Raw genomic sequence first — 25,122 nt, 5'->3', positions numbered from 1 at the left:
CAGTAAAAGGGACAGGTAGCATCTCATCCAGAAGAGCTTGTTTGGATTTGAGGACCTGTTCTTTGACTTGTGAGGCACCTTGACCCTGTTGTCTGTGATTTTGTCCTGAGTCTGGATAGCTGGACCAGGGCATTTCTCATCTGTGGTGGACAACAGTGAACAATGTAGCAGGGTCTTACCAGTGACAAGGTGGAGCCATGGCTCTTCACAGACCACTCCAGGTTCTTCAGGGTGAGCAATGAGGGACTGACTGGCAGCATTTTTAGCCTGGGCTCTGATGTAGACCTAATGAGGGTGGCCGTTTTGTGTCAAGCTCTGCTCAGATACAGTTGTAGGGCAGTGTTGGCCAGCAGGTCTCCCTCTCTGGGATGCTCTGCCCCAGAGTGAGAGGATCTAGGCTCAGTGGGAGACACAGAGAAGGCCAGGCCATCTGCCAACCCTGCATCAATGAGCCCAGAGTCACCCGCTGACCCTCCACATAGGGAGGAGAATAGAGGGAGAGAAGCCAGCTGTCACTAAGGGGGAAAGGCCACTTGTCAGGACAAGTATCCATGGGAGCTTGACTCAGCCAAGGTTGTAACTGACTGTTCATCATGGAGGAGAAATCCCCGAAGGTTGTAACTGACTGTTCATCATGGAGGAGAAATCCTCGATGCCCGGGGGCCTCATAATCACCCCCAGGGAGTTCTTAGTTCCTCAAGTTAGCACCTAGTGGTCATTTGCGTTAAAGGCAACATCAAAGCACCCAGTGTCCATAATACATTGGTCCTCAAGTGTGGGATCCACCTAGTTAAAAGGATCACTGTGCCTCTTCAGGGACATCACCTGTGTTCCCAGGACTGCAACCACGGCCTCTGTTTGCCCAAGCAATGGGGACAAGAAAGGAACAGAATCCAAATGAGTCCTCATTTGGTTCTAGAGGTCTTATTGTCCGCCATTGTGTTATCCCATAAAAATGTGTGTCTGTGCGCATGCGTGAGTTTGCATGTATGTGCACACGTACGTGGACTAACTCAGTTCAGGGGAGGGAGTAATAATTGTTTCCATTTACTGAAAGCCAACTCTGTGCTGGGCCCTTGTTTGATTTTTCCAGAACCCTCCTGATGGGAGGTCTGCTCAGTGGCTTGTTAAGATTCACATGGGCCTGCCAGTCTTAGGAACTTTCCAACCTCCTACGCCTGCCTCACCGAGGGAGGCCCCTGCTACCCTGCTACCTCCCTCGGGGGCCCCTGCTGAGAACCATTTTTTCTTTTCCAGGCCTTTCTGTTTTTGACTGCACTCTTTCCCCCCAAAATATCCATACTCTAGGCTTCCCTTGAAAACGGCTGTCACTCTCCCTAATTCACACATGAAAGGAGAGGGGAACATAGGCTATCCCATTTGTGTCTTTTTTTTTTTTTTAATTTGGTCAATAAAAATGAGATTTGGTTTCATGGGAGATAGCAGCTGCCTTAGGAAAAAATGGTTATCTGGCTTCGATTCTTGTACAACAGTATGTAGTGTTCATAAGGGACTTCTCGATGTGCCTCAAAGGGGTCCTTTTTCTAGAAATAAGGGTTTTAAAAAAATAATTGATAGTGAGAGGTTCTGGCAGAACATGCCATCCATCCTCTGCTTTGGATCACTGGGTTTTCTTTTTGGTTGTCTTTTATGATCAGCTCCTGTTCCGAGGCCCCTCATGGGGACTCACGAGAACTCCAAAGTCTGGCAGGGGCAACTTTAGCTGATGGGCAGGGGCCCAGGTGGGCTGCTCTGAGGTCAGTTTCACTGAAGCCAAGCTTCCTTGGGTCCTTTCCTTTCCTTCCCTTTCTCATGTGATCCTCTTGACCTCTCCCATCCATTCTTGATGCTTTCTCAGGACTCTCCTGAGAAATGCTTGGAAGTATAGACCCCCCTCCCCCATTGCCTGTGTTTCCTGTCAACTGGGGGAATCAAGCAGGCAAGCAGGAACTGATGGCATGTGTGATGGGGTAACTGGAGTGATTGCAGAGAAGGAAGGGATGGTGAGACCGAGACTATCAGGGTTTCTTGGTTGGGGTGGGACCTGGGCTGTGGATATACACCTGGACCCATTCTCCTGCTTTCCAATTTCTGATCAGTGCCTCTCCCTCCAGAATCTAACCAGAACCTGAAGGTGTGAGGGAAGCTAGTTACTGTGGTCTGCAGAAAAGAACAGATTCAGAGTTGCAAGGAGAACATTTTGTCCAATGGGGTCATTGTTTTGTGATGGTTTATCTGACATAACCAGCCATTTTGAAGAATTCTGTGTGCCAGGCACTGTGGTTGGTGTCTGGGGAGATGGCAGTGAACACCAGTCCTGCCCTGCTGACCCCTGTGGTCTTGAGTAGCAGTAAGTGACGGTGGAGGTGCCTCTCGGCCTCTGTTCAAGTGAAGGTGAACTAGAGTCTACCTGTGACATCTGGAGGCTGTAGCATGAGTGGTATTGACAGCTCAAAAATCTCTGTATCATTCTTGGGGCTGCATTGTGAGATGTGTCCTTTGATGACTGCCTGCTTGCCCAGGTATGGTTGGCTCGGCATTAGAGAAAAACACATTTATACTCAATACAGTGACTGAGGGGACAAGAGACAAGGAATATGCAGAGCAGTCGGGCAAAGAGAATTTGTGTTAATTATAACACACGGTGCAAGATCATGCATGTACAATAAAACAGTGGGTGGGATGTTGGTGGATAAGAACATTGGCCACTTCACTGTGATCTATTTACTCCCCCTAAACCTTTAGTTCACTTTTTAGAGAAGTACATTCCCAAATACCCCATGTTTGACTAGAGGCCCAGATGCGTGCCCCACAGCAGACACAGAGGCCACTCATACCTAACAGCATAATGCTATGGAGTTAGTGGCTTCAGATCCCTTCTCCTCTCAGTGTGTCAAAGGGCTGGTGGTTGCTGGGTAGGGTCAGAATGAGGCCCTTCTCACCTGAGAGGATACCACTGTAGCAGGCCCAGGGGGACAACTGACTCCAGCCTAGCTCTGGCCTTCCACCTTCTTTGCATTTCTTTTTGGACCCAAGCTGAGGCAGGGTGGCCCATTGCAATGGGACCTGGGTTTGGATCTTGCCTTTGTCACTTGCTGTACGATGCTGGGCACGTCAGGTGATGTTTCAGAGCCTCAATTCCCTCATGTATGAAACAGGGAGCAGGATACCTAGATTGAGAGCTTGTTCCAGGGTTATATAAGACATTCTTTAGGTTCCCAGCACAGGCCTGGGTGTGGTGTCCTTGGTGAATCCTCCCCTCCTCCCCAACACCAGTGCCCAGTGTCTAAAGGCTTATCTGTCCACCAGAGTATCCGTCTCTGGCGTCTTACCAATCTCCTGGTGCCTTGGTAAGTAGTCTCCAAATGCATTTCCACCAGTCCTCTGAACATGAACTTAAGTTGTCAGCTCTGGCTTCTTGGTTTTCTCTTGTGGGACCAAACATTTGCTCTAACTTACCCCAGCTAATTTCCTGGATGCCAGGCTGATTCCCAACCCTGCTGCTTTGACCCTCTCCTAGCACTTTTGAGTTTTTGCATTATTTGGTTCTCTCTGGTGGAACTAGAAGCCCATAGAACCCAATATAAGATACATTTAATAAACATTAAGTGAACTTCGATGAATGTAGTAACAAACTGGAGACCTGCTCACCCAGGGTGTCCCTAAGGTCACAGCTCTACAGGTCCCAGCCATAGTGTAGGGGTCATGGTGCCTTCAGTTGCCCCAACTCGCCATTGAAACTTCCCATCCCTGGGCCAAGGAGAGCCAGGCACACAGGATGACCCAATACTGGCTGAGGTGATAAGGCTACTGGGATCCAGTTGCCTGCTTGGGACCTGTGTATTCACTGTGGCTGAGTCTAGTTTGTATCTTTCTGGTCTTTTGCATCCAGAGATTATCTGATGAGGCAGCTAGGTAAACTGAGTTAGAACTACAGGATGACAACTTCTTTGGGGTTTAAAACCATTGGCATTTTTTTCTGTATCTTTATCTAAGGCCAACACTATACAGGACAAGCTGTACCTTTTAAGAAGATAATTCTGTCCTGGGCTTATATGGAGGACCAATGCTTTTCAGACTTCAGTGCACACAAATCACCCAGGGATGTAAAAATGCAGATCCAGCAATCTTAACATGCCCCTAGGTGATGCACATGCTGCTGGCTCTTGGCCCACCCTGAGCAGAGAGGTGGGTGGAGGGAGATGGGGTATAGGGAAGCAGGGTACTCTCAGGCATTTTTGTGGTGTAACCAGCCCTACACTTGCACATTTTCTGAAGGACCTAGTTAGTAATTTGAATGGTCCTGTATGGGATGGGGCCTTGCTGGGGTACTCTCTCATTCTGGATGGGCCCTGTGTTGTGGCCATGTGTGGTTATTTTTGGCTTTTTAAAAAAATGTCAGTTATTCCTTGCAGATACATTTTGGAAAACTGCTTTTTAAGCTGGTATTTTTAAAAAGTGACTCCAGATCTGTACCTCTGGCCCTCAGTACTCCCCTACCTGGACCTGCTGTGACCTGGCTAGTGTTTTCCTTAACCAAACTGTCCCAGGGAGGTGACTTCAAGCTGCTCTTGGGAAGCTCCCCCTATCGACTCCTTGCTTTGATGAACTCAGTTCCTTTGCTGGGTGGATGACACCAGAACTTTCTAGTAAATTTGAGTAACTGGTTCAATTCTATTTTGTTTGCAGCTTGCAAGAGGCAGGAAGGTTTCAGTTCTCCAGTTATCTGAGGCAGTCAGGGCTGGGGAGGGCAGAGGGCCTGCTGTTCAGCACTGAACAGGAAATGTCTGAGGGAGAGATAAAGAATTTGGTAGCAAGAGCATGAAACAGTTTTATTTGCTGTTGTGGGATGAAGGGTCAGGAAAGAATAACAAGAAGGGGAAGGAACCTCGACCCTCTCCCCTGCCCCCAATCACTAAGGTAGGGCACATGGTACAGAGTGATCTGTGTGGAGTAAGTGACCTCCCCCAGCAAAACCTGCTGGCTGATGACGACAGAAAAATCCTGGAAGGGGAATTTCTGATCAGAAAGAAAAAGCCCAGGAAAACAAACTGTTTGCCTTTAGTATGGATTTCCTGTTTTAACATGGGTTTTATTTAAGAGGAGAAAGGAGGGAGAGTGGGGATGTCTGTGTCCCTGGGTTGGCTGAAGCTCAGGTCTTCAGGCAGGTATGGAAGAGGACAGGGACTTGACCCAGCCCAGGTGGGTACCACCTTTCTGCTTATTTGATTCCCATCTGCTCCCCAACAGCCAGGGCTGACTAGAGGAGCCCAGGCCAGCTCTGGGGGAACCCACTCAGGCAGAACCTGCTAGTGTTTGGTTGGGGTGAGCTTCCCCATGGATATTTGTGAATGGAGAGAACCAGAGAGGCTTCAGGGAGGTCTTGAGAGGGAGCAGGACTTGGAAATGTCCAGGACTGCACTGTGATAGAGGTCAAAGGCAAAACTTTAGAATCTTCTAGAACTGGTCTGAGTGACTTTCTTGCCTCACAGGTTCACATATCCTCTTTGATCTTTACCGAAGCTCAAGGCTTTGCACCAAGTCACAGGGGCAGCTCTGGGCGTGACTTAAGTCCTTCCCCCTCCTTCTCTTCCTTTGCCTCCAGAAAGCTGGTGGGGACATGAGAAAATGCCTTCACTCTCATGAAGACGCCCCTCCCTTCCAATTCAAAACAAAACTCTCCCCTCCACAAATCCACAGAATAGAACTTAAAATTCAAAATTAATCTTTAAAAGAGAAAGGGACCAATAACTTTCCAAGTCCATCTCATAAACACTAAAAAAACAAATCACCCCAAAGCCAAGAATATTAGTCTGGACTATTTCATGACACAAAGTCTCAGGCTGCCCTCCCATGTCAGTCATTAGTGTCTCCCTGGGTCATTTTTAGAGGTTCTTCTCAGAACGGCTCTCCACCTGTAGCCACTGTCCACACACCTGAGCCAGGCGTCTCATCAGAGCAGTACAAGGTGACAGACACCAGGAAGTTGAAAGGCATTTTGTAGTTTAGGAGATGGAGATGCTTTGAACACTCTGAGCTTCTCAATTTGCTTTATTGATAATATATGCACCTTAAATACTAGTTGATTTAGCTTTCAACTAGTAGACCACGTTTGTTATATCCCTACTTCAAAATCACCGATTTACAACTGATTCTGGCCAAGGAAACTTGATAGCAAAATATTAGGATTGAACTCAGTCAAACCTAAGACTGATTTAGAAGCCAAGTATTATTCCCTGTTCTCACCAGCTGCTGCTTGATTGCCCTTGCTCCATCCTGTAGGAACCAGGCATGGTGGTGCCCACCTATAGTCCCAGCTACTCAGGCGTTGAGACAGGAGGATCCCTTGAGCCCAGGAGTTTGAAACCAGACTGGGAAACAGAAGGAAAAAAAAAGTCCATCTTGTAGGGCTGTAGGATTCTTCTGAGCTCTGCTAACAAAAGCCATATACCCTCACTGCCCACATCCCCCTTTCTCTGGGTGATAGCAGCAGATCCAGGTCTGCGACCTCACTACAGCCTGTGTGTGACGGAGGCCAAGGAATTTACCACGGAGGGGGCCAAGGTGACTGGTGAGACCTTGGTCTCTACACATACACATACATCTATATATAAAACAAAATATTTTAATTCCTTTTACATGGCTACAAACTTTCTTCAGCCAGGTGACACCTGTCTTGTGGCTACAAGGTGACCATGCAGTGACATGAATCAGCACAGGTCATGCCCGAGCATCAGGACAAGTTGTGATTAAAATTCTGCACTGAGAGCTAAGGATTCACGGCAACAAGAGCCACCGTCTCCTGAATCAACTCAACCACGGCTCAAAATGCAGTCTGTCCCAGTGCAAAAGCCACAAAACACGTCATACGTCTTACCCCTATACTGGATTTTTATAAAACACATATTTAGCACAATCAATGTGCTTATTATGCACTCTAACATAGAGCACAGGAACGAGACTGATGGAGCACAACCCCCGCCATCTCCACAGTGGCAAAGTGTGCAGACCAGACAGGTGCCCGCAGTGGGATGGCAGGAAGGTAGAGCCACACTCCACACCTTTCTGCGACTCCTCCAACACTGAGAACTTAGTCTTTGTCCGAATGTGGCAGGAGCAGTCACAAAAACAATGTCATTTCCTAAGGGCAGAAGATGCCAACCTGGAACTGAGGGATTCTTAACCAGAAATCACCCAGAAATCGTTGTCCCAAGTCAGCTCTGCAGAGGGTGGCACTGACTTTGGGGGCTGAGGGCTGACGCAGGACCTCTGACACTTGCACACTCACATCCACATGCCCCCGGGGGAAAGTGCACTTCCAATGGCTGATACAAAAATAGATTGGCACGCTCTTTTGACACAGGGAGGGTAGAAAAGTTTTCCTTTAGTTCTGCAAATCTGCTTCCCTCGTCTGCTCTAGCACTCTGTGCTCAGAGTTGGAATGGGTCTGGAGCGAAGGCCCAGGGTCACGCTGGCAAGGTGTGCATGCCTGGCAGGAAGCCCCTTGGAGGCAGCTGAGTTCTTGCTAGGTAGGGGCCTTTGCTGTCCTCAGCATGAATCTTCTTTTCACTTGCTTGTGTAATGAATGGCTCACACTCTTCTCGGCCAGCCAGACTGAAGACTCAGTGAAGTTTCCAGTACTGCTTCTCTGCGAAAACTATGATGAGGATAAGAAGCTTGGTACTTTTGAGTTTTATTTTTGCATTTCCAGTAGTGAACTCCGCTCCACAGTGCTCAGAGGAATGGTCCTTCACCCTGCTGGGCCCTGTGCTAGGAGTTCTGGATCAGGCGTCTGTAGTGTGGCATGACTTCATGCTCTGGTAAATGGAGTGCAAATTCTAAGGCCACTAACACTGGGAATTCAAAGGCAATCAGTTCTCGCCTATTTAGCCGGAACTTCTCTTCCAGTTTCTGCAATAAAATTAAGACATTTTAGTTTTAAAATTAAAATCTAAGGGGTTTTCTTCCAAGTGCAATTTCCCTATCCATCAGCCAGTGAGTGCTCACAGAGAAACTTACGAGTCTGTTTTTTGTTGCTTTCAGAATACCTGAGACTGGGTCACTATAAATACCAGTTCTGGAGGCTGGGAAGTGCAAAGTCAGGTGGTCACACCTGTTGAGGGCCTTGTACTGCTTCAATTCCTGATGGAAAGTAGAAGGGTGAGCAGGTACATGCAAATGAGGGACAGCCTTGCTTTAGCATGAGCTACTCTTGTGGTAAGTAATCTAGTTCTAAGAAGAACAATTCCCAAGAGAAAGGCATGAATAATAATAATTATTATTATTTAGTTGTTAATAGACCTTTATTTTATTTATATGTGGTGCTGAGAATTGAACCCAGTGCCTCACACATGCCAGGCAAGTGTGCTATTGCTGAGCCCCAGCCCAGGCATGAATTCTTAACACCATTAGCTCTCCACACCTCTCAACACTCTTGAGATGGGGAAAAATTTTCAACATGAGGTTCAGATGGGGCAAACCATATTCAAACCACACACCCATTACAAGCAAGGCTCTGGAAGAAGAAGGGGAGGTATGGACGGCACTTCCTGCCATTAGTTCCGGTGGCCTATGGTCTGCCAGGAGGCTCACATAGGTCCCATCACTTCATTTAATCTTAAGACTCTCACAAGGTTGGTATTGCACTGATCTCCATTTTATGGGCTCCAAGAGGCCAATCACTTGTCCAAGGGTGGCAGACTGCAGTGCTGAGAAGCAAACTGACATGAGACTCCAGCACCACCCCATTACATCTAAGTTATTCAGGTCTAGAAGTAAAACTAAAACGGAGCCCATTGCCTACAACAATAATAACCACACCTAAGTTCTGAATGCGGGGAGATAATTATTTGCAATTCATTCTTTTCATCTTACCCACAGGGCCTCAAGTCCTGGTGAGGCTGCCCTACTTTCAATGTCACGTATGTGAGCTGTGGCTCCCTGCCTGTCTATCCAACTTCAGGGGGATGGCATTAGAAATGGAGAAGAAATCTCACCAGTAGAGCTGTTGTTGCTTGCACTCAGATTATAACTGAGATGGGCTTTTTTTCTTTTTTTTTTTTAAATTTAGTTATACATGGCAGTAGAATCCATTTTGACATAATTATAAAAGCATGGAATATACTTTGCTCTAATTCAGTCCCCCGTACCTTACTTTTTCCTCCTCTTTATTGATCTCTCTGCTCTTAGGTTTATTGCTAATGCAAATTGCTTTTTAAACCATTACTGATATATTCTGCACTAATACTATCAGCATTTGCTGTGTGGCATATTATTTAACTATGATGTGAACAGTATCATAATTTTTATTAATATTTCTCAAGATTCATTAGTTCAACAAAAATATATACACAGGTATAGAGTAGTAGTTCCACTTTATCCATGGGGGATATGTTCTAAGCCTCCCTAAAGATGTCTGAAACCACACATAATACCTAACCCTATAGATTATTATTATTATTTTTTTACTATATATACATACCTATGGAAAAGTTTAATTTATAAATTAGGTGCAGTAAGATATTAACAATAATAGCTGGTGGTAAAATAGAGTAATCACACTATAGTGAAAGTTATGTGAATGTGGTCTTAATTATTGATGGTCCTGTACTCATTCTTCTTGTGGTGTGAATTGATATGAAGACCAGTGATGAAGGCATTGGGATGCGTTAGGCTACTAGGGGTCACATCAACACAAGTACTGTGACACTGGGAGAGTCAACCTGACAAACCAGATGGCAAAGTGACTGATGGGCAGTAGCATATGCCACATGGGTATCCTGGACAAAGAGATGACCCATGTCCCAGGACACAGTGGGACAGAGTGAGATTTCATCACGCTACTCAGAAGCGTGCAGAATTTAAAACAAATTGCTAATTTCTGAAATTTTCCATGTAGTATTTCTGGACTGCTTGACTGTAGATTGTCAAGTACCTACCTCAGCTCTTTTCCTTTCCCTTTGCTTCTCAACTAAAAAATGGTGCTCCCTAGCATGGCCTCCCATGGCTGTGGCATGCCTACTGTCTGGACTGTATGTTTGTGTTTCTCACAAATCCATGGGTGCCTCATACCCCATACTAGGAGGTGAAGCCTCTAGGAGTAACTAGGCTCAGAGGAGATCTTAAGGGTAGAGGCCTCATGATGAGACCAGAAAGCTTGCTCTGTCTCTCCCTATGCAATTAAGGATACAGCAAGAAGACATCTGCAAGTAAGGAAGAGGGCCCTCATCAGGAATCAAAGCAGCTGGTACTTTGACCTTGGGCTTGCCAGTCTCCAGAACTACAAGACATAAGTTTCTGTGGTTTAGGAGATCTAGCCTACAGTATTTTGCTATGGTAGCCCAACCTAAGACACCCCTCCTCTTGGGAACTGTGAGTAATAAACCTATCTTTTCAATGGCATTTGTCTCCTGATCTGTTGGCTTTACCGTTCCCCAAATTTCCTATTACTACACTGAATTTTAAAACAGGTATTCATGCATTCACCCTATCAGATCAGTGTTTTCTTGCTTTGATGAGACTCTCCTTTAAAAGAAAGACGATACTACCCAATGCTGGAGCTCTTTGGTCTTGTCCAAATAGATCATCCCCCCATTCTAAGAGAGCCTAGGAGAAGGCATCTGACATTGCTTGTGGGAAGGTCAACTTCATGGCCCTTAGCTGTGTATAAGTAAGTGTCCCCCAGCCACCAGGATGAAGGCTACTTACATCGATTAAATGCTTGACTTCATGCTTTTTGAGGTCACTTCCGATCTTGGCTGCTAACAGCACACATGCTCCAGCACAAAGCTTCCGGTTCTGCTTGTTGAGCTTTCCCTTGAGGGCGAGCTTCTCAAAGTAGACGAAGGCCATGGCCACCGTAGGCTCCTCAAAGCCACAGTCCTCCTGGGCAAGTTTCCGCATCTCTCGTTTCAGACTGGACAAAGAAAGCAGGGAAGAATCTCACTAGAACCCAAGAGTTTCAGGGGACCCCCAAAAGAGGAGGATGACTCCATCGGGAAAGCATCTTCTCTTTTTCATGCCCAGAGGGTGATGTGGGATGGGATTAAATCCCCAGAAGTGTGAAGGTTACATTATGTGTGGAAGAAGGCCACACAGTTGGGAGTCTGGACCCTCCCTGGTTGGTCTGGCTGCCCAGACCATGTTCACTTTTGCCCCAGATCCAGTGCCAAAAATCGCCACTTCCAGGAGGATGACAGACAGGCAGCAGGCCAGGCAGACAGAGGGGCCAGCAAGGGCGCCAACAAACATGACGTGGAACACAGAAGGACCCCACTGAACACATGTGGATATCTGAGGGTCCCCTTGGAAACTAAGGGCTGAGCTATCCCGAGTCAAAGAGGGACACCATCTGGGGAACTGTGCTCATTCCAGGGATGATAATAGAAATAAATCAGGCACTTGGTCTAAACTCTGCCAAATATCAGTTATGTTCATTAACTAGGACAGAAAAGGAGTCAGCCTAAGAGCACATCAACCAGTGTCCTTGGGAAAGCCGCCCAGCAATCGGACAAAGTGTGAATACTTGATTTTTCTCAAAGTTTTTATGGGGGGGGGGGTTCTTTGGCTTGGAACATGCCAGAATCAAATCTTATCAGGATATACACTAGCATAAATACATACTGGCACATATTCCAACATAACAGTAGCCTAGCTTCTGTTACCATACACATGCATGCACAAACACCTGCAATCATGCTATCATGGCACACAGACACTAGTTAGCTCCTCTCTGGCCCAGCAGGGTCAGTCACCTTAACTATTTGGCTGACAGCCAGGGTCACCGTAGGGTTGATCTAATCAACTACATGGGAAGTACAGATTGTCTTTTCTTTTTGGCTGCTTTGGTGACTACTTAAATACAGGTCCTAGCTATCATCTCTGGGAAAGTGATTTTAGATAAAGTTATCCCATTCCCTAAGATATTAACCCTTTTCTCTTTGGCTTTGCATATACTTGAGAAACCAGAGAACTGAATGTCATCCGTTCTGTTTTTCAAAATATACGTCTTACTGAGCTGGCACACTGCATGCACATAGCCTGAAATGTTTCTTTCACTGAATGAATGTCCTTCCAGATCTGTGTCAATCATAGGTCTGGAGCTTGGCCTTCTGTCCTGGCTCTCTGGACTCTCCCACCACATCCAGGCACGAGTCAGCCAACTGTAAGACTTTTTTTTTTTTTTCTTCCTTAACTGAATGTGACCATGCTTCATTCCTCAAAGAACAGAAAAAACCATCATAGAATGCAGGAGCTTAATGCAGGCTGGAAGAGAGGCTAGAAGGGCAAGTTCAAGGTGAGTTAAGGTGACATAAGTTTCCCGTACCTCCTTATTTTGCTGAGTGTCAGCTTAATATGAGGAAACTTCTCCTTGAAGGTCTCGTTCATGTCCTTCTTGAGATCTGAGGGCTTCACATAGTCAATTACTGTGGTCTGTAACAGATAAAGCAACACAGGTCACTCATTAAGTAAGGGTCCTATGAACTAATGATGTGCAAGTCACAGCCAAATTACAACTCCAAAAATGTGATGCAATGAGGAAACTCAGATTAGAGCCACAATTAGGGTCTCTGCTGAATCCAGGAGGGACAGTGGCTTTCTGGAAGCTTATGGAAAGGAAATCAATCACCTCATCCTACTTATAGTGATCTTTTAAAAAAACTAGCCTGTAGACCATCAGGAGAGGGAGGGAAGTCTTTCTTTACTGCATTTCAACCTATGGTTCACACAGTGCAGTTCTTAAAGGCACCAGGTTTGAACTTGCACAGATCTGGATTCAATCCACAGCAGACCATTCATCAGTTGCAGGTTTTGGAAGATGTATTTAATCATCCTATCTCAAGTGGCACGTCTGTAAAATGAAAACAATAACTGTACCTACTTTACATGGCCATTGGAGAACTGTGTGAGAAGTCAAGAGCTCTTGGCATACAGCAAGCACAATAAATACTAGTTACTGTTTTTTAAATGTATTAAATTGACTAGGGCATTACAGTTATAAAAATAGTGGGGTTCATTTTTGACATTCATAAATGCATAAATTGTATTTTAAAAATTAGAAAATGTACAAAACTTACCATTTTAACCATTTTTAGGTGTAAAGTCTAGTGGCTTTAAGTACATTCCACATTGTTAAGCACCCATCGATACCCTCCACCTCCAGAACCTTTTCATCTTCCGAAAAGGGCAGCTCTGTACCCATCAAACTCTAATTCCCCATCTACTCCCTCCAGCCCTGGCAACCATCATCCCACCATTTTTTTCTCTGCATCTGCCTCATGTAAGTGGAATTATGTATTTCCCTTCACGTCTTTAAGGTTCATCTGCACTGCAGCATGTGTCCGAATTTCCTTTCTTTTAAAGAGGCTGAATGACATTCCATTGTATGTATATAATGGTAGCTATTATTAACAGTCCCTTGAAACTGGAGTTCCTCTCCGCTCTCTAAATTCTATTCATCCCTGAAGACTGGCTCCTTTGAGCGCTTTCTGAATATTCTAGTCTTCCTTGTTCCTCCGTGCCCTGCACAGTTAACTGTCAATTAAATAGTCTTTTGCTGGGCTCCCTGGTTAGTCTCATCCTTCCTTCACTGTACGCCTGCCAAGGGCTGGCTCTCTTCTGGCTGACTGTATGGCAAGAATCTTCACCAAGCAAAGCCAGAGGAAGCAGCAGCTGCAAATTCGGATGTGAAGGCCCATTCCCAAGGATGGCCAACTGCCAGCAAAGCACATCCAAGGTTTCCTTAATGGCTCTAACAAAAGTTGGTGACTTTCTCCGATCATTTCCATGTATGAGATACTTGGTTTGATTTTTAGAACAAGCTCATGGAATGTCTCTGGTGGTAGTTTACAGCCAAGAGCATGCAAACAGCTAATAGATCCCAATTCAAACGGATCTTAATGGTACCTTCTCTGCTTCTCTGGAGAATTAAAGCAAATGGTCCCAATATGAACTCCCAACCTGGCTTAGAGTTCTGTAACACATGGGTGAACAAAGACTTAGTGCATCTTCTTCCTGATACTTGATCAGGAAGGGTCTCCCTGGGGCTGGTCCGTGACATGTCCATTCTCTTATGCGCCAGTGATGTGCTTTTTGAGAAGTGGCAATCCAACTCTGACCAAAGTATTTGGACACGTGCATCTGTGCTTGCACTGTGTGGCAGGGAGGGGAGGTGCACTTGGAATTTTTATGGAGGCCTCTCTGGCTGCCAAGGTCAGGCAGAGTGGGCACCGTCCTGGGGCAGCTCTCCAAGAAGGATTTGCCTCCCTCCTGCTTCAAGAACCACTTAATTTCATCTCAAAAAACATCTCTGAATTGAACAGGATGTAAGATAGATGGATAGATAGATCTTTTTATTTCCATTCCTGAAAGCAGGATAGAGGGTTATCATCTACCATGCTTGCCTCCAGCTGGGCCCACCAGCCAGTCCTTGTATCCTGAATACCCAGCACAATGCCCCCATCTAGGTACCCTGACACACCAGACAGGCCCCTTCTGCTCTTCCGCTGTGGACAAAAACCATGAGACTGGAATGATGTGAGCAGGTTTAAGCAAAGTGTCACTTGCCTTTGTCGGGGGCCAGAAGCCCTATGAGTCCTGAGCAAGAATACCCCATTCTGTAATGATCATTTGAGTTTTAAAACTGGTTTCCATGGAAATGTCTGAGGCAATGGGAGGCCTGGATCCCACCCTGCAGCAACTACAGCAGCTACCTGGACAGTGCTTCTATGAAGATCCTTGCAACAGTTCTCTTGAAAGAAGGCCCCACTACCAAAAGAGAAGTCTGTGAATGTATCCCACCCACCCCACCTGATAGACAAGGAAACTGAGGTTCAGAGTGAAGAGGCTCACCCCGACCTCAGCCAGCTGCAGACAGGGCCAGAGCTGGGAACTTGGTCTTCCAGACTGGTTGCTTCCAACTCATCCTCCCACAATCCACTCCCCCCACCAACAGTCCTCCTGGCTTTTCTTTCCTTGACCAGACTGAATGGGCAGAGAGAGGAGCTCCCACCTTAAGGGGCTCTTGGGAGGTCTGGAGAAGTTGGCTGACCATAGAGAGGGCTGAAGTAGTAGCCTGGTGGCTTCCACTCCAGTGTCAGGCAACACAGAGAAGGTCACTTAAAATGTGGTCCCTATCTGCACCAAGACACATTTCCTAGGTGATTTCTACGTGCTGAGGTCCAGGGAGCTGCACATCCAATTCTCCCCGCCTGACTAGCACCTGTTCCAGGTTCAGCTTGTGATGCTGCTTCTGCAGGCTCATCCTGCTAAGCCACCCCCCTGCACACATTGCTCTTCCTGTGACTCACCTTCATGAAACAATAAGCTCTGGATGTCCATAGTGAAGGGCAAGACAGCTGATAGTTCTATTTCCCTATGACTTTGTACTTAGGAGCCCCCAAAATGATTCCAGTTTTCCCTTTAGAATGCTCTGGAATGAGAAGGCAGGACTGGAGAAGTTACACACCTGTCATTTCCGTTGCCAAGATGCACTGAGGGAGAAGTCCTGGAGTCCAGTTTGTAGCCTGGTGTCCATTTTGCGAACACAGACCACAACAAGGGCAGCGTGGGTCTGGGGCTCATGGTCAGTGCCACCCTCCAAGCCAGGAGTCAGAGTCCTGATCCCAGAGAATGCGAGTTTCTGCAGGGTGGCTTGGGGGTCATTTCTGAATTTTGACTTGGGCTGTTCTGTCAGCCTCCTTAATGATTCTCTGAACCCTTCGGTATCTACCCAGCTGCAACACACCCCTTTCTTCTTAAACTACCAAGAGTAGATATGGAGTTCTGCAACTAAACTGGTAAACAACACACTCTATACTTCCATTGACGGTCTTGACCACTACCACTGGGGACAACAGGATAAGAGAAGAGTGTCTGATCCCCTGGAGGTCTAAATGTGGTCAGGTCACTGGAGACCACTGGGGGTCTTGCCCCCTATCTCTGATACACATTTCCTGGTGAGTCCAAGCCTCAGAATAACTCCTGAATACCAACTCAGCCCAACCCATGGCCTTGGTAAATCATGCTTATCAATCAGAGCACTGGAGGCTGGTGGAGAATATGAAGTGACTATTAGTCTCCTGGGGCTGCTGTGACAAATGACCACAAACTAGGCAATGACAGCAATGCACGGTCTCTCAGTCTCTGGGCGGAAAACCTGAAATCCAGGTATGAGCAGGCCGCGCTCCTTCTAAAACAGAATCTGGCTCTGGGTAGAGACCTTCCTTGCTCAGAGTTTCTGGTGGGCCCTGCTTGTCCCTGGTTTGTAGATGCCACTGCTCTAACCTCTGCCTCTGCATGGTGCTGTCCCTCTTGGCTGTCTTCTATGACTCTGTGTCTCCTTATGTGGACAAAATCATGTGAGATTATGAGGCCTACTCCAGTCTGATTGCATCTTAATTTACTTTTGAATAAGGACACATTCTAAGGTAGTGGAGGGTTAGGAAATCTTTTGGGGGACACAGCTCTGCCCACTAACTCCTAATGGTGCACTCTGTGCAGCTCGGTGGACCCTGACCCTCGGCTTCCACACTGAGCCTAGCTCTGCCCCTCACAGAAGGCCTGAGCCTTGGTCTGACAGAGGAGTTCATAGTAGCTTCCTTCCCTGCCTCCTCTGCTGGCCATGACCACCCTTCTCTGTGTCCCCGATTCTCCGAGTTGTGGCTCAATGGGAAAGAACTGACTCAGGAGCCAGACCTCTGGGTTTAAACCCAGCTCTGCTGTGCAGTATCTTGGTGGCCTCCGGCAAACTGCTTAAGCATTTGGGCTTAGGCTTCCTCCTCTGGTTTCTCCATCATCTGCTAGATGCTGATGGCTGTGGGACATCTACTCAGGAGGTGGCTCACATTCAGCACACAGGATACTCATTTGGAACAACAGAGTCAGCAGCCCCCAAAGTAACAATCTGCCCCAAGACCCTTGCTCAGACAAGGCCTTGCATCCAGAGTTGAGGTTATAAACAGGCCAAATTCTTGGTACTAAATAAATCACCCTGTGACCAGGTCCATCTCTCATGTCTTCAGGTATCTGAGAAATGACATCCCCATTGGCCTCTTACCCCAGGTTCCAGTCTCTGGAGCACAGCAGGCTGAGATTTCTCAGCACAGTCCTGGACATCTTGAGGGAACCATATGATAACACTCAGAGGCTGGACATCTCAACCATGTGGGAGACCACTCTCTTTCCAGCCATGGTCATGAGCAAAGAGACAGTTCTGGGAAACTCGAGCTACAGGCAAGGATTCCCAGCCCCCAGCCTTTCTTCCTGGCTTGGGAGAGAATCAATTAAACGTGAAGCTGTTGCCTTGTTTAGGCTCACCTACTAGTGGAATTGTAGGAGTTATAAAAATTAGCAATGCCTGAGTTTTGCCAGAGTGTGTTACTATAAATCAAAGTGCTAATTAAGCAGACTGTGGCTCCTTCCTGGTCTGGGACAGTCTGTGTCACTGACACCAAATTCCAGACCACAGAATTTGCCAGATGAAGGGCTCCTCTTGGCCTGCAGTTGTAGCCAAAGCAGAGCTGGCTAGGAGACGGATGGGCAGCTCTGGCCCTGCGGTGCTTGCATTTTTTTGTAGAAGAGGTCATTGTGCTCTTGGAAAGGTCACTTGAATGCACTTTCCCGCAGCTGCCTGTGCACAGCTGCAAAAAGGGGAAGGGGGGAGGTCAGCTGGGAGGAGGAGACTATCCAAAACTGTCCACAAAGAAGCCCTGCCCAGCCTGCTCCACTGGAGATGGGAAGCAGAGTTAGGAAGGGCTGGGGTGGGGTGAACACCCATGAATTCCTTCAAGATACCAAAATGAAAAGTCCACGACTTAGTTATCTAGCCGGAAGAGTCCACCACTTCTATCCTGGAGATGCTGGGACACCCTTTGTTTTTCAGAAAAACAGTCTTGACTAATTACAAAAGGAGTAAGGGCTGCCGAAGAACTGAATTAAGCCCCAGGTGCAATGTGGGGAACAGAGGGCCTCCCAGAGTAGGATTGGGGTGCAATGTGAGCGGGTACGGGCACATATACCGCAATACTAATTCTAGAGAGGTCAGGGGTTCAAAGCAGATAGGTTGCTGGTCTGATTCTGATAAAAGCAGCCAAGATGCCTCCACTTCAGGGCCTGGAAGAGCTCTGACCTTTGTCCCCTACTCTCCATAGGAATTTATGAGCACCTCTGAACAGATGTGTTTGCTGTGGATTCTGCTCTGGGGACCAGAGACTCCTAATCCCTAGAAAGGAACATTCCAAGGGATCTGGGTTCCAGCCCCAGGGCTATTTATACCCTAGGAGCTGGCTGGTGATCTGGGGCAGGTAGACACCTCTCCATGCCTCAGTTGCCCTGCCACACTTGTGAAAGGAAGGAGGCATCCAAGGCAACCATCTGGGCAGCTCCTTGCAGCTCTGCAAAATCAGGGCTCTTCTGCTTTGCCTGCAATTGACCGCCAGCCATCAGCATTTCCAGCTCAGCTGGGCACTGGGAAAGCAGATGTTTGATGCTTGTTCAGGTTAATTAAGCAGGGGGCGGCCCTGGACTAAATCTATGTAACCACCAACAGATGGGCATTTCAGCTGTCCTGTGCATTTAATCCCTTTCCCTAGGAGGACAGTAAATCACAAGGAAACTATAGGAATGAGCAGGCAGTTGACACAGCCTGGGGCTGTATTTGCTATTTCGACTCCTTGGATTCTAATTAAGAATGTGATCCTGAATGGACCCTCCTTCCCATCCCTTTAGGGGAGTAGCCCTTTAATACTCCTCACCGACATGAAATGGTTTGAGGTTTATGCTGTCACATGGGGCAGTATAGAGCTCAGTCTGTGGCAGGTATCTGCTGGATATTCATCTGGTGCTCCAGAACTTCTGGGGTAGTGTCTCTACCCACTTGTGATGACACCGGGTGGCTATACCCCAAGTTCACACATACCCAGATGTTATTTGGATGTACTTCAACATGCATGCTTCTTTTTTAAAAAATATTTTTAGTTGTAGATGTACACAATACCTTTATTTATTTTTATATGGTGCTGAGAATCGATGTGTTGGGCAAGCACTCTACCCCTGAGCTATAGCCCCAGCCCCTACACATGCTTCTTAAACAGTGGCCACAGACGTGAGCCAAATTTGCATAGAATGTCATGTTCAAAATTACAAAATGATGACCAAAAATCCAAGAAAAATACTTAGGAAGATGCTGCACATCTTGGGACTGTTTTTACAAGAAAAAAAATGATTTAAAAGAATACTGTATTACTGATACATGATACAACATGGATGAACCTTGAACATATTTTGCTAAGAAGCCAGGCGTATCTATTGTATGAGTTCAATGATGTGAAACATCAGAATAGACAAATCCAGAGAGACAGGACACGGGGCCGCCGAGGGATTTGGGAGAACAGGACCAAGGAGGATACTAAAGCATATGGGGGCTTCTCCGGGGGATGATGAAAATGTTCTGGAATTGATTGTGGTAATGGCCACATAACTGAATATACTAAAAAACCCCTCTAAACTGTACACCAAAGACATGAATTGTATGCTACGTGAATTATATCTAATAATGCTGTTGCTCAAAGCCACACGAAAAACAACAACAGCCACCCCCACCACAACCCAACAAGGCATTTTAATTTCTCACACTTAAAGCTGGCAGGCCTCCAAGACCCCGCTCCTCAGTTGCTGCCCAGGCACCCGATGGAGCCTCTGGAGAGCACTAGCAATCTGACTTTTGTAACTGGCACCACTTCTGTCACAGTGGCCTGTTCCCCAAAGAGTGAGCCATAGGCACCATGAATCCTGAGCATCCTGGAAGGGACCTTGCAAGGGAGGGAGGACCCCAGTGCCAGCTTCTATAATTCTCCAGCAAATCCACCCTGCAGGTAGGTACATAATTGCCTAAGTCATCGACACAACTTTTAATGAAACATACAGCCACAATGACACCAAAAAATTATGTACATATGAGGGGCACATGGCAGGTTGAATTAGTTGCCCTTTCGTCGAGTTGTTCAGCTCCCACTGCCAGCATCTCACACTGTATTGAAAACCCAAGTCTCAGACATTGTCTGTTGACACTGTGGGATGCAGGGATGGAGTGCTGAGATTCTGCTATAATAAAGAACAGGCACTTTATCATGAAGATCAACTCTACAGATACTCTCTTGAGACGCAGAGGTATCATAAAGGATAGTTTTTTTTTCCTTCCTCCCCTTTTTTGGTGTCAAAGCAGGGTGAGAGGGATTTCTTTCTGAGAAGGGAAAAGGATCCAAAATTCCATTCAAGTCAAGTTAATTTTGTTGGCATTACCTCAACGCTGTCACTTTCTTCTCTTAATTGCTTTCCACACCCATAAAGGGAGAAAAAAAAAAAAAAAAACAACAATGAAAAACCACTACCCGCATGAGCTGCCAGGTTCTAATGATAAATAATAACTCTCTAGTGAAACCCTAATTACATGCCAGGCCGTGCAGCGGCTGGAAGCATCCGGTTCTGACTCAAGGCCTCCTGCCCTCCTGGGCAGCACATTAACTAATGCCCTACAAGAACCTGCATGCAGCTGAGCGGTGCAATGTACTTTCATGTCCTGTGGTCACCTTCTAGAAACCCAAAGTCCAAACCACAGGAATAGCTGTAATTCGGTCTCCATGCCTGGCTTGGGGATTTTTTTTTTTTTAAGTTCAGAAATCTCACTTATGCCCTTTCTCAATGGATCTTAGCAGGAATGACTGCATAGATCCAAGTTTGAAAATACAAATGTCACTACAAGTTCAAGGCCACTTTTAAAAAGATAATCACTTTTACTCTGTAGATGCGCTTCACCTCTGGAACTCTCCAACTCTAAGGCACGCCCTAACTGTGGTGATGAGTGGCCTTTCGAACAATGAAAATATGCATCTGACTATATCCTGGCTGGGTGATGTCAGGTGACTCGAATCTCTCCGCTAGGTATTTACCCAGGAAAAATGAAAATATTTGCCCACAAAAGACGTGTGTGAGAATGCTCATAGCAACAGCACTCATAATGTCTCTATGTTGGAAATCTCCCAAATGTCCATCAACAGGGGAACATCCAACACCACTCAGCAATCAAAAAACCTACTGATATACATGCCTGGGTGAGTCTCACAGATATCAAATGAGAAAGCAGATGGATTGGAAAAAAAAAAAAAAAGACACAGTCTATGATCTCTTTTACATGAAATTCCAGAATAGGTAGATAAACTAATTATGATGCCAAGTCAGATCAGCAGTTGTCCTAGTGAGGAGGTGGACAGGACAAGGCAGGAGGAAGGCATTTTCCAAGGGGACAGAAATGTCCTGTCTAGAATAGAGGGGTGGTGACAGAATTCATGGGATTGTACACTTAAAATGAGTGCATTTGGTTGAGTATAAACTACACCTGATACAGCTGCCACAGAATTAGATGGGTAAAGGATTAGTTCATCACTTTGAGGGGTGGTGCTTGGTTCTGCAGAGGCCACTGGGACATCCCATAGCCTGAAATTCCATAAGAACAGGACATTCCTGAAAGACTGGACAGCAGCCTCAAGACCCAAGAAACCCAGGATAAGGTAACAATACTATGAGGCTGCATGGTCCCCAGGGCCTGCTCCCATCAGCAAGTAGAGGTGGCAGCAGGAAGCCCTGGGGAGAGTGGACCAGAGCCTGCTTCACAAGCTGGGGGCATCTAGGGAGGGAAAGTGCAGACCCAAGTAGGGTCTGTTGGCTTAGAGCTTCCCACACCCACCTAGGAGCCAAATGTGCCCCAGGCACTCAAAGAGGGCTTTCAGCAACCTGGTTCAAATACTCTCTAGCTTTTGCCCACCTTGAGAGTCACTAGCCTGATACAGGTACATCCCTGAGCCTGGAGCCACAATGGGGGAGAAAGGTTTGTAGGGATCATCATTCTGTGGTCTTGATCTCCCTGCACGCATGTGTGTGTATGTACACAAAGTCAACTTCTTTGACACTTCAGGATTTTCCCACAGGGAAATTCACCTCCACCAATCTCCTACTGCCTGTCCAAGTGGGTTCCTTCCACACACTCCTCCCGGCTACAGTGATTTGTCTCCCCCTTTATAGTCTTACTTCCCCATTTGTTCTAAAGTTAATGAGAATGGGGATTATGGCTGGTTAGTTCTCCACTGGATATTAAAAATACCCAGTCTGGCACATATGAGGGCCCCAACAAATTTGCTGAATGGGTAAATTCTGTACCTGTTACTCAACATGTAAAAATCAAGCAAACACACAAAGACAAAGAACCATCCCTGTACTCTTGTTCCTACAAGTTCAGTGCAAATACTGAGAAAATAGTCCTGTCATCCATGCCTGCTTCTAGGAAGGGTGTCTCTGGGAAGCTGGATTGAGGCTCTTTGTAATACATACTGTCATTGACTTAGATAACAGCGGGCATGGTGGTGCATGCCTGTAATCCCAGCTACTCACGAGGTTGAGGCAGGAGGACCTCAAGTTCCAGGCCAAGTCTGGGCAACTCAAAATAAAATAAAAAGGGCTGGGGCTATAGCTTAGTGGTATAGCACTTGCCTAGCATGTGCAAGGCCCTGGGTTCAGTCTGCAGCATTGAAAAAAAACAAAACAAAAAAAACAGAAAACAAAACTTGGATGATAACATTTAAAAGTAGATTTCCCACATTATCAAAGTACCAGTATCTATAGTTAGGAGGCAAAGAGGTCTTACAGATCTGACCATTAAATGCAGCTCATGAGCAACTGCATTCTCTAAACATGGACTCTTACGGGAAGCACAAACTGTGGAGCCAACATGAGGAAATGAAAAATGTTCCATCTGGGAACATAAAATGAGGAGGAAGGACCTATATGCTGACTTGAAAGGTCATCTAATATACTGTCTAAGGAGGAAGAATTATCCGTGTGCACGTGCACGCACACACACACATATACTAAGCCCAGGACATCAAAGTGCACAATGAAATTTAAAGGGGGAAAAAAGAAGATTGGATCTGGTACCAGCCCCACAGCAGGCTTGTCAAAGGGGAGGTCAATGTTATCATGACATATCCACAGGAAAGGTCCCTGCCAGACCCCACTGTTGCCCATAGTGCACTTCATACTCTGTTAAACTGCCCAAAGAACCATCTTTACGTCCTGCCCTTGGGTCAGCAATCCACTGCACAAAGCCCAGCAATTGGTATTCAGACATGACCCAGAAAAGCGAACAGAGCCCCGGGCCAGGAGTTGTAGCCTCAGCACCCATTTCCTGCCTGTCCAACCATGACCATCAACTGTGACCCTCACTTGGACTCTGGGCCACAGTTTCTTGCCTAAGTTACTCAATCAACAAAGTGAACTTTAATAAATAAAGCCATGCACCACAGAAAGAAACTGGATTCTTACAGGAATGGCAGATTTCCAGTTGCTCCCTCCTCGATGTCAGGGCCATGGCTCTGGTCATTTATTGAACACTTTATTAGACTGTTCAATAAATGTGTCCTAGAGCTGAGGCCTAGGATTAAGGGTAATTTTAAACTAAATGCCTTTGGAAATCCATTCTGACTCAGCGTGGCACATCTGAATGGCCTCTGCAGAGATGCCAAATATAAGCAGAGATATGCTGAAGGTACCTGGCAAGGGCTGGCCGGGTACTGCCAGGGCTTTCCTGACAATGTCTGAAAACTCAAAGCTCCAAGTGCAGATGTGGATGTCCGTTGAGTACACGGGGTTGGTTTGTGCTTTGGTGTCTGCAGACAAGAAAGCCCAGAGCAAGGACCTTTGGGATGCTTGATGCTGAGGTGAGGGCTCCTAAGAACAGCACAGGAGGGAGAGAACCAGAGGAGGAAGTGCTGAGCTATGCCTGCCCTGCCAGAAGGCAGGGAGAGATGGGGCATTCTGGGTTGGTGCCCAGGCCGCTGATGCTGTGTGGGGCAGGCCTGGTCAGTCCGTTTTCCCCAAGCCTAATTCTCCCTTCCTCCCACAGCAGCTGGGCTCTGCTTGCCTTGGAATCAGGGCAGGTTTGCCCAAAGAAAGTATGTGGGACCCTGGAAGTTCCCCCTGGTGTCAGGAGAAACAGAAGCCCTTGGTGGTGGGAAAGGTGATCAGCCCAAAGCAGAAACCAGAACTATAACAAAGGGAAAAACAGGAAGAGTCTGTGAAATAAAAACAGCAAGGAAAGCGTTTGCATCTAACACCCACAGTGTCCTACTTTCACTTTCCCAAGAGATAATTCTGTCATCCCCAACCTGGTGCCAATTGTTTGCTCTGAGTGCACGTGGAAGCCTGCAGTCACTGAGGCAATCCAAACAGAGCTGGACTTGAACTTGGCACTTTCAGGGATGGGCTAGGTCCTCTCCTATGAAGTGTAAGCTGGGCCATGCTACCTCAGAGGTGAAGGACCCCGAAGTTGAGCTGGTGGCTTTCACAGACATTGGCAACCCAGCCTTCTCAAACCCCTAAAGTGGTGTTTACAGGCCAGGTGATCAGATTCCTGGATACCACGAAGGTGCTGGTCCTTCTGTAAGAACCCCCAGTATCGCTGTTCCAGGAGATGCCCCAGGCAGAGCAGTCTCTGATAAAGTTCCCAGTCCCAGTCTGTGAATGCAAGCAAGCCACCTCCAAGCCAGTCCAGGTGGCTGTGGGGATGAGCAAACCATCCATCCATCCCACGCTACTCACCATGTATGAAGGAAAGATCAGAACTCGCTTGTGCTTGCCACAAGGCCACTGGGGGTCATCCAAGAGATTTGGGTCATAGTCCATAAAGTCTCCCAGGTCACTACCTGAAGATCACATGCAAAATGATAATTAGGGGCCCTGGACTCTCTGAGGCAGAGGCAGCTAAGAGAATGCCAAGTATGGTCACTGAAGACAGTTTTCAGGGAATCTGGCTCAGTGTCATATCCCTGGCTCTGGCTTTTAGCAGACGGCTCTGCATGCCAATGAGATGTAGCCCCTTGCCAAAGGGTTCAGCAAATTCTTACCATTCTCTCTTTTTTCCTTCCATCTTAGAAAATTATATATTAATCTTCCTGACCCATGTAGAAATCTTTACATAGGACCCAAGATGCAGAGAGCCCTTGCAGGTTACAGAATGTGGCCTTGAAAAGATTCATTTTCTAAATTTGCAGGCCAAATTACAAGACTCATGTCATG

The 25,122-nt window shown here is 46.7% G+C and overlaps 1 protein-coding gene across 2 annotated transcripts in view; it reads right to left on the bottom strand.

Annotated features, from left to right (window-relative positions):
• Window positions 1–4,867: 4,867 nt before the first annotated feature.
• CABLES1 (Cdk5 and Abl enzyme substrate 1) overlaps window positions 4,868–25,122 on the bottom strand; it is a 110,700-nt gene continuing 90,445 nt past the window's right edge. For both annotated transcript variants that reach the window (XM_081262619.1, XM_081262620.1), the window contains 4 exons: window positions 24,646–24,749; window positions 12,326–12,432; window positions 10,708–10,915; window positions 4,868–7,911 (listed from right to left, as the gene is read on the bottom strand). In XM_081262619.1, the coding sequence (XP_081118745.1) occupies window positions 7,771–7,911; window positions 10,708–10,915; window positions 12,326–12,432; window positions 24,646–24,749 (560 nt within the window). In that variant the 3' untranslated portion in view covers window positions 4,868–7,770. The remainder of the gene's footprint in view (window positions 7,912–10,707; window positions 10,916–12,325; window positions 12,433–24,645; window positions 24,750–25,122) is intronic.

This window comes from Spermophilus citellus, assembly GCF_964194105.1.
Source record: "Spermophilus citellus genome assembly, chromosome: 12".
NCBI classification, from domain to species: domain Eukaryota; kingdom Metazoa; phylum Chordata; class Mammalia; order Rodentia; family Sciuridae; genus Spermophilus; species Spermophilus citellus.
Note: the sequence above shows the minus strand (reverse complement) of the source record. Positions and strands in the feature narration are given on the sequence as shown.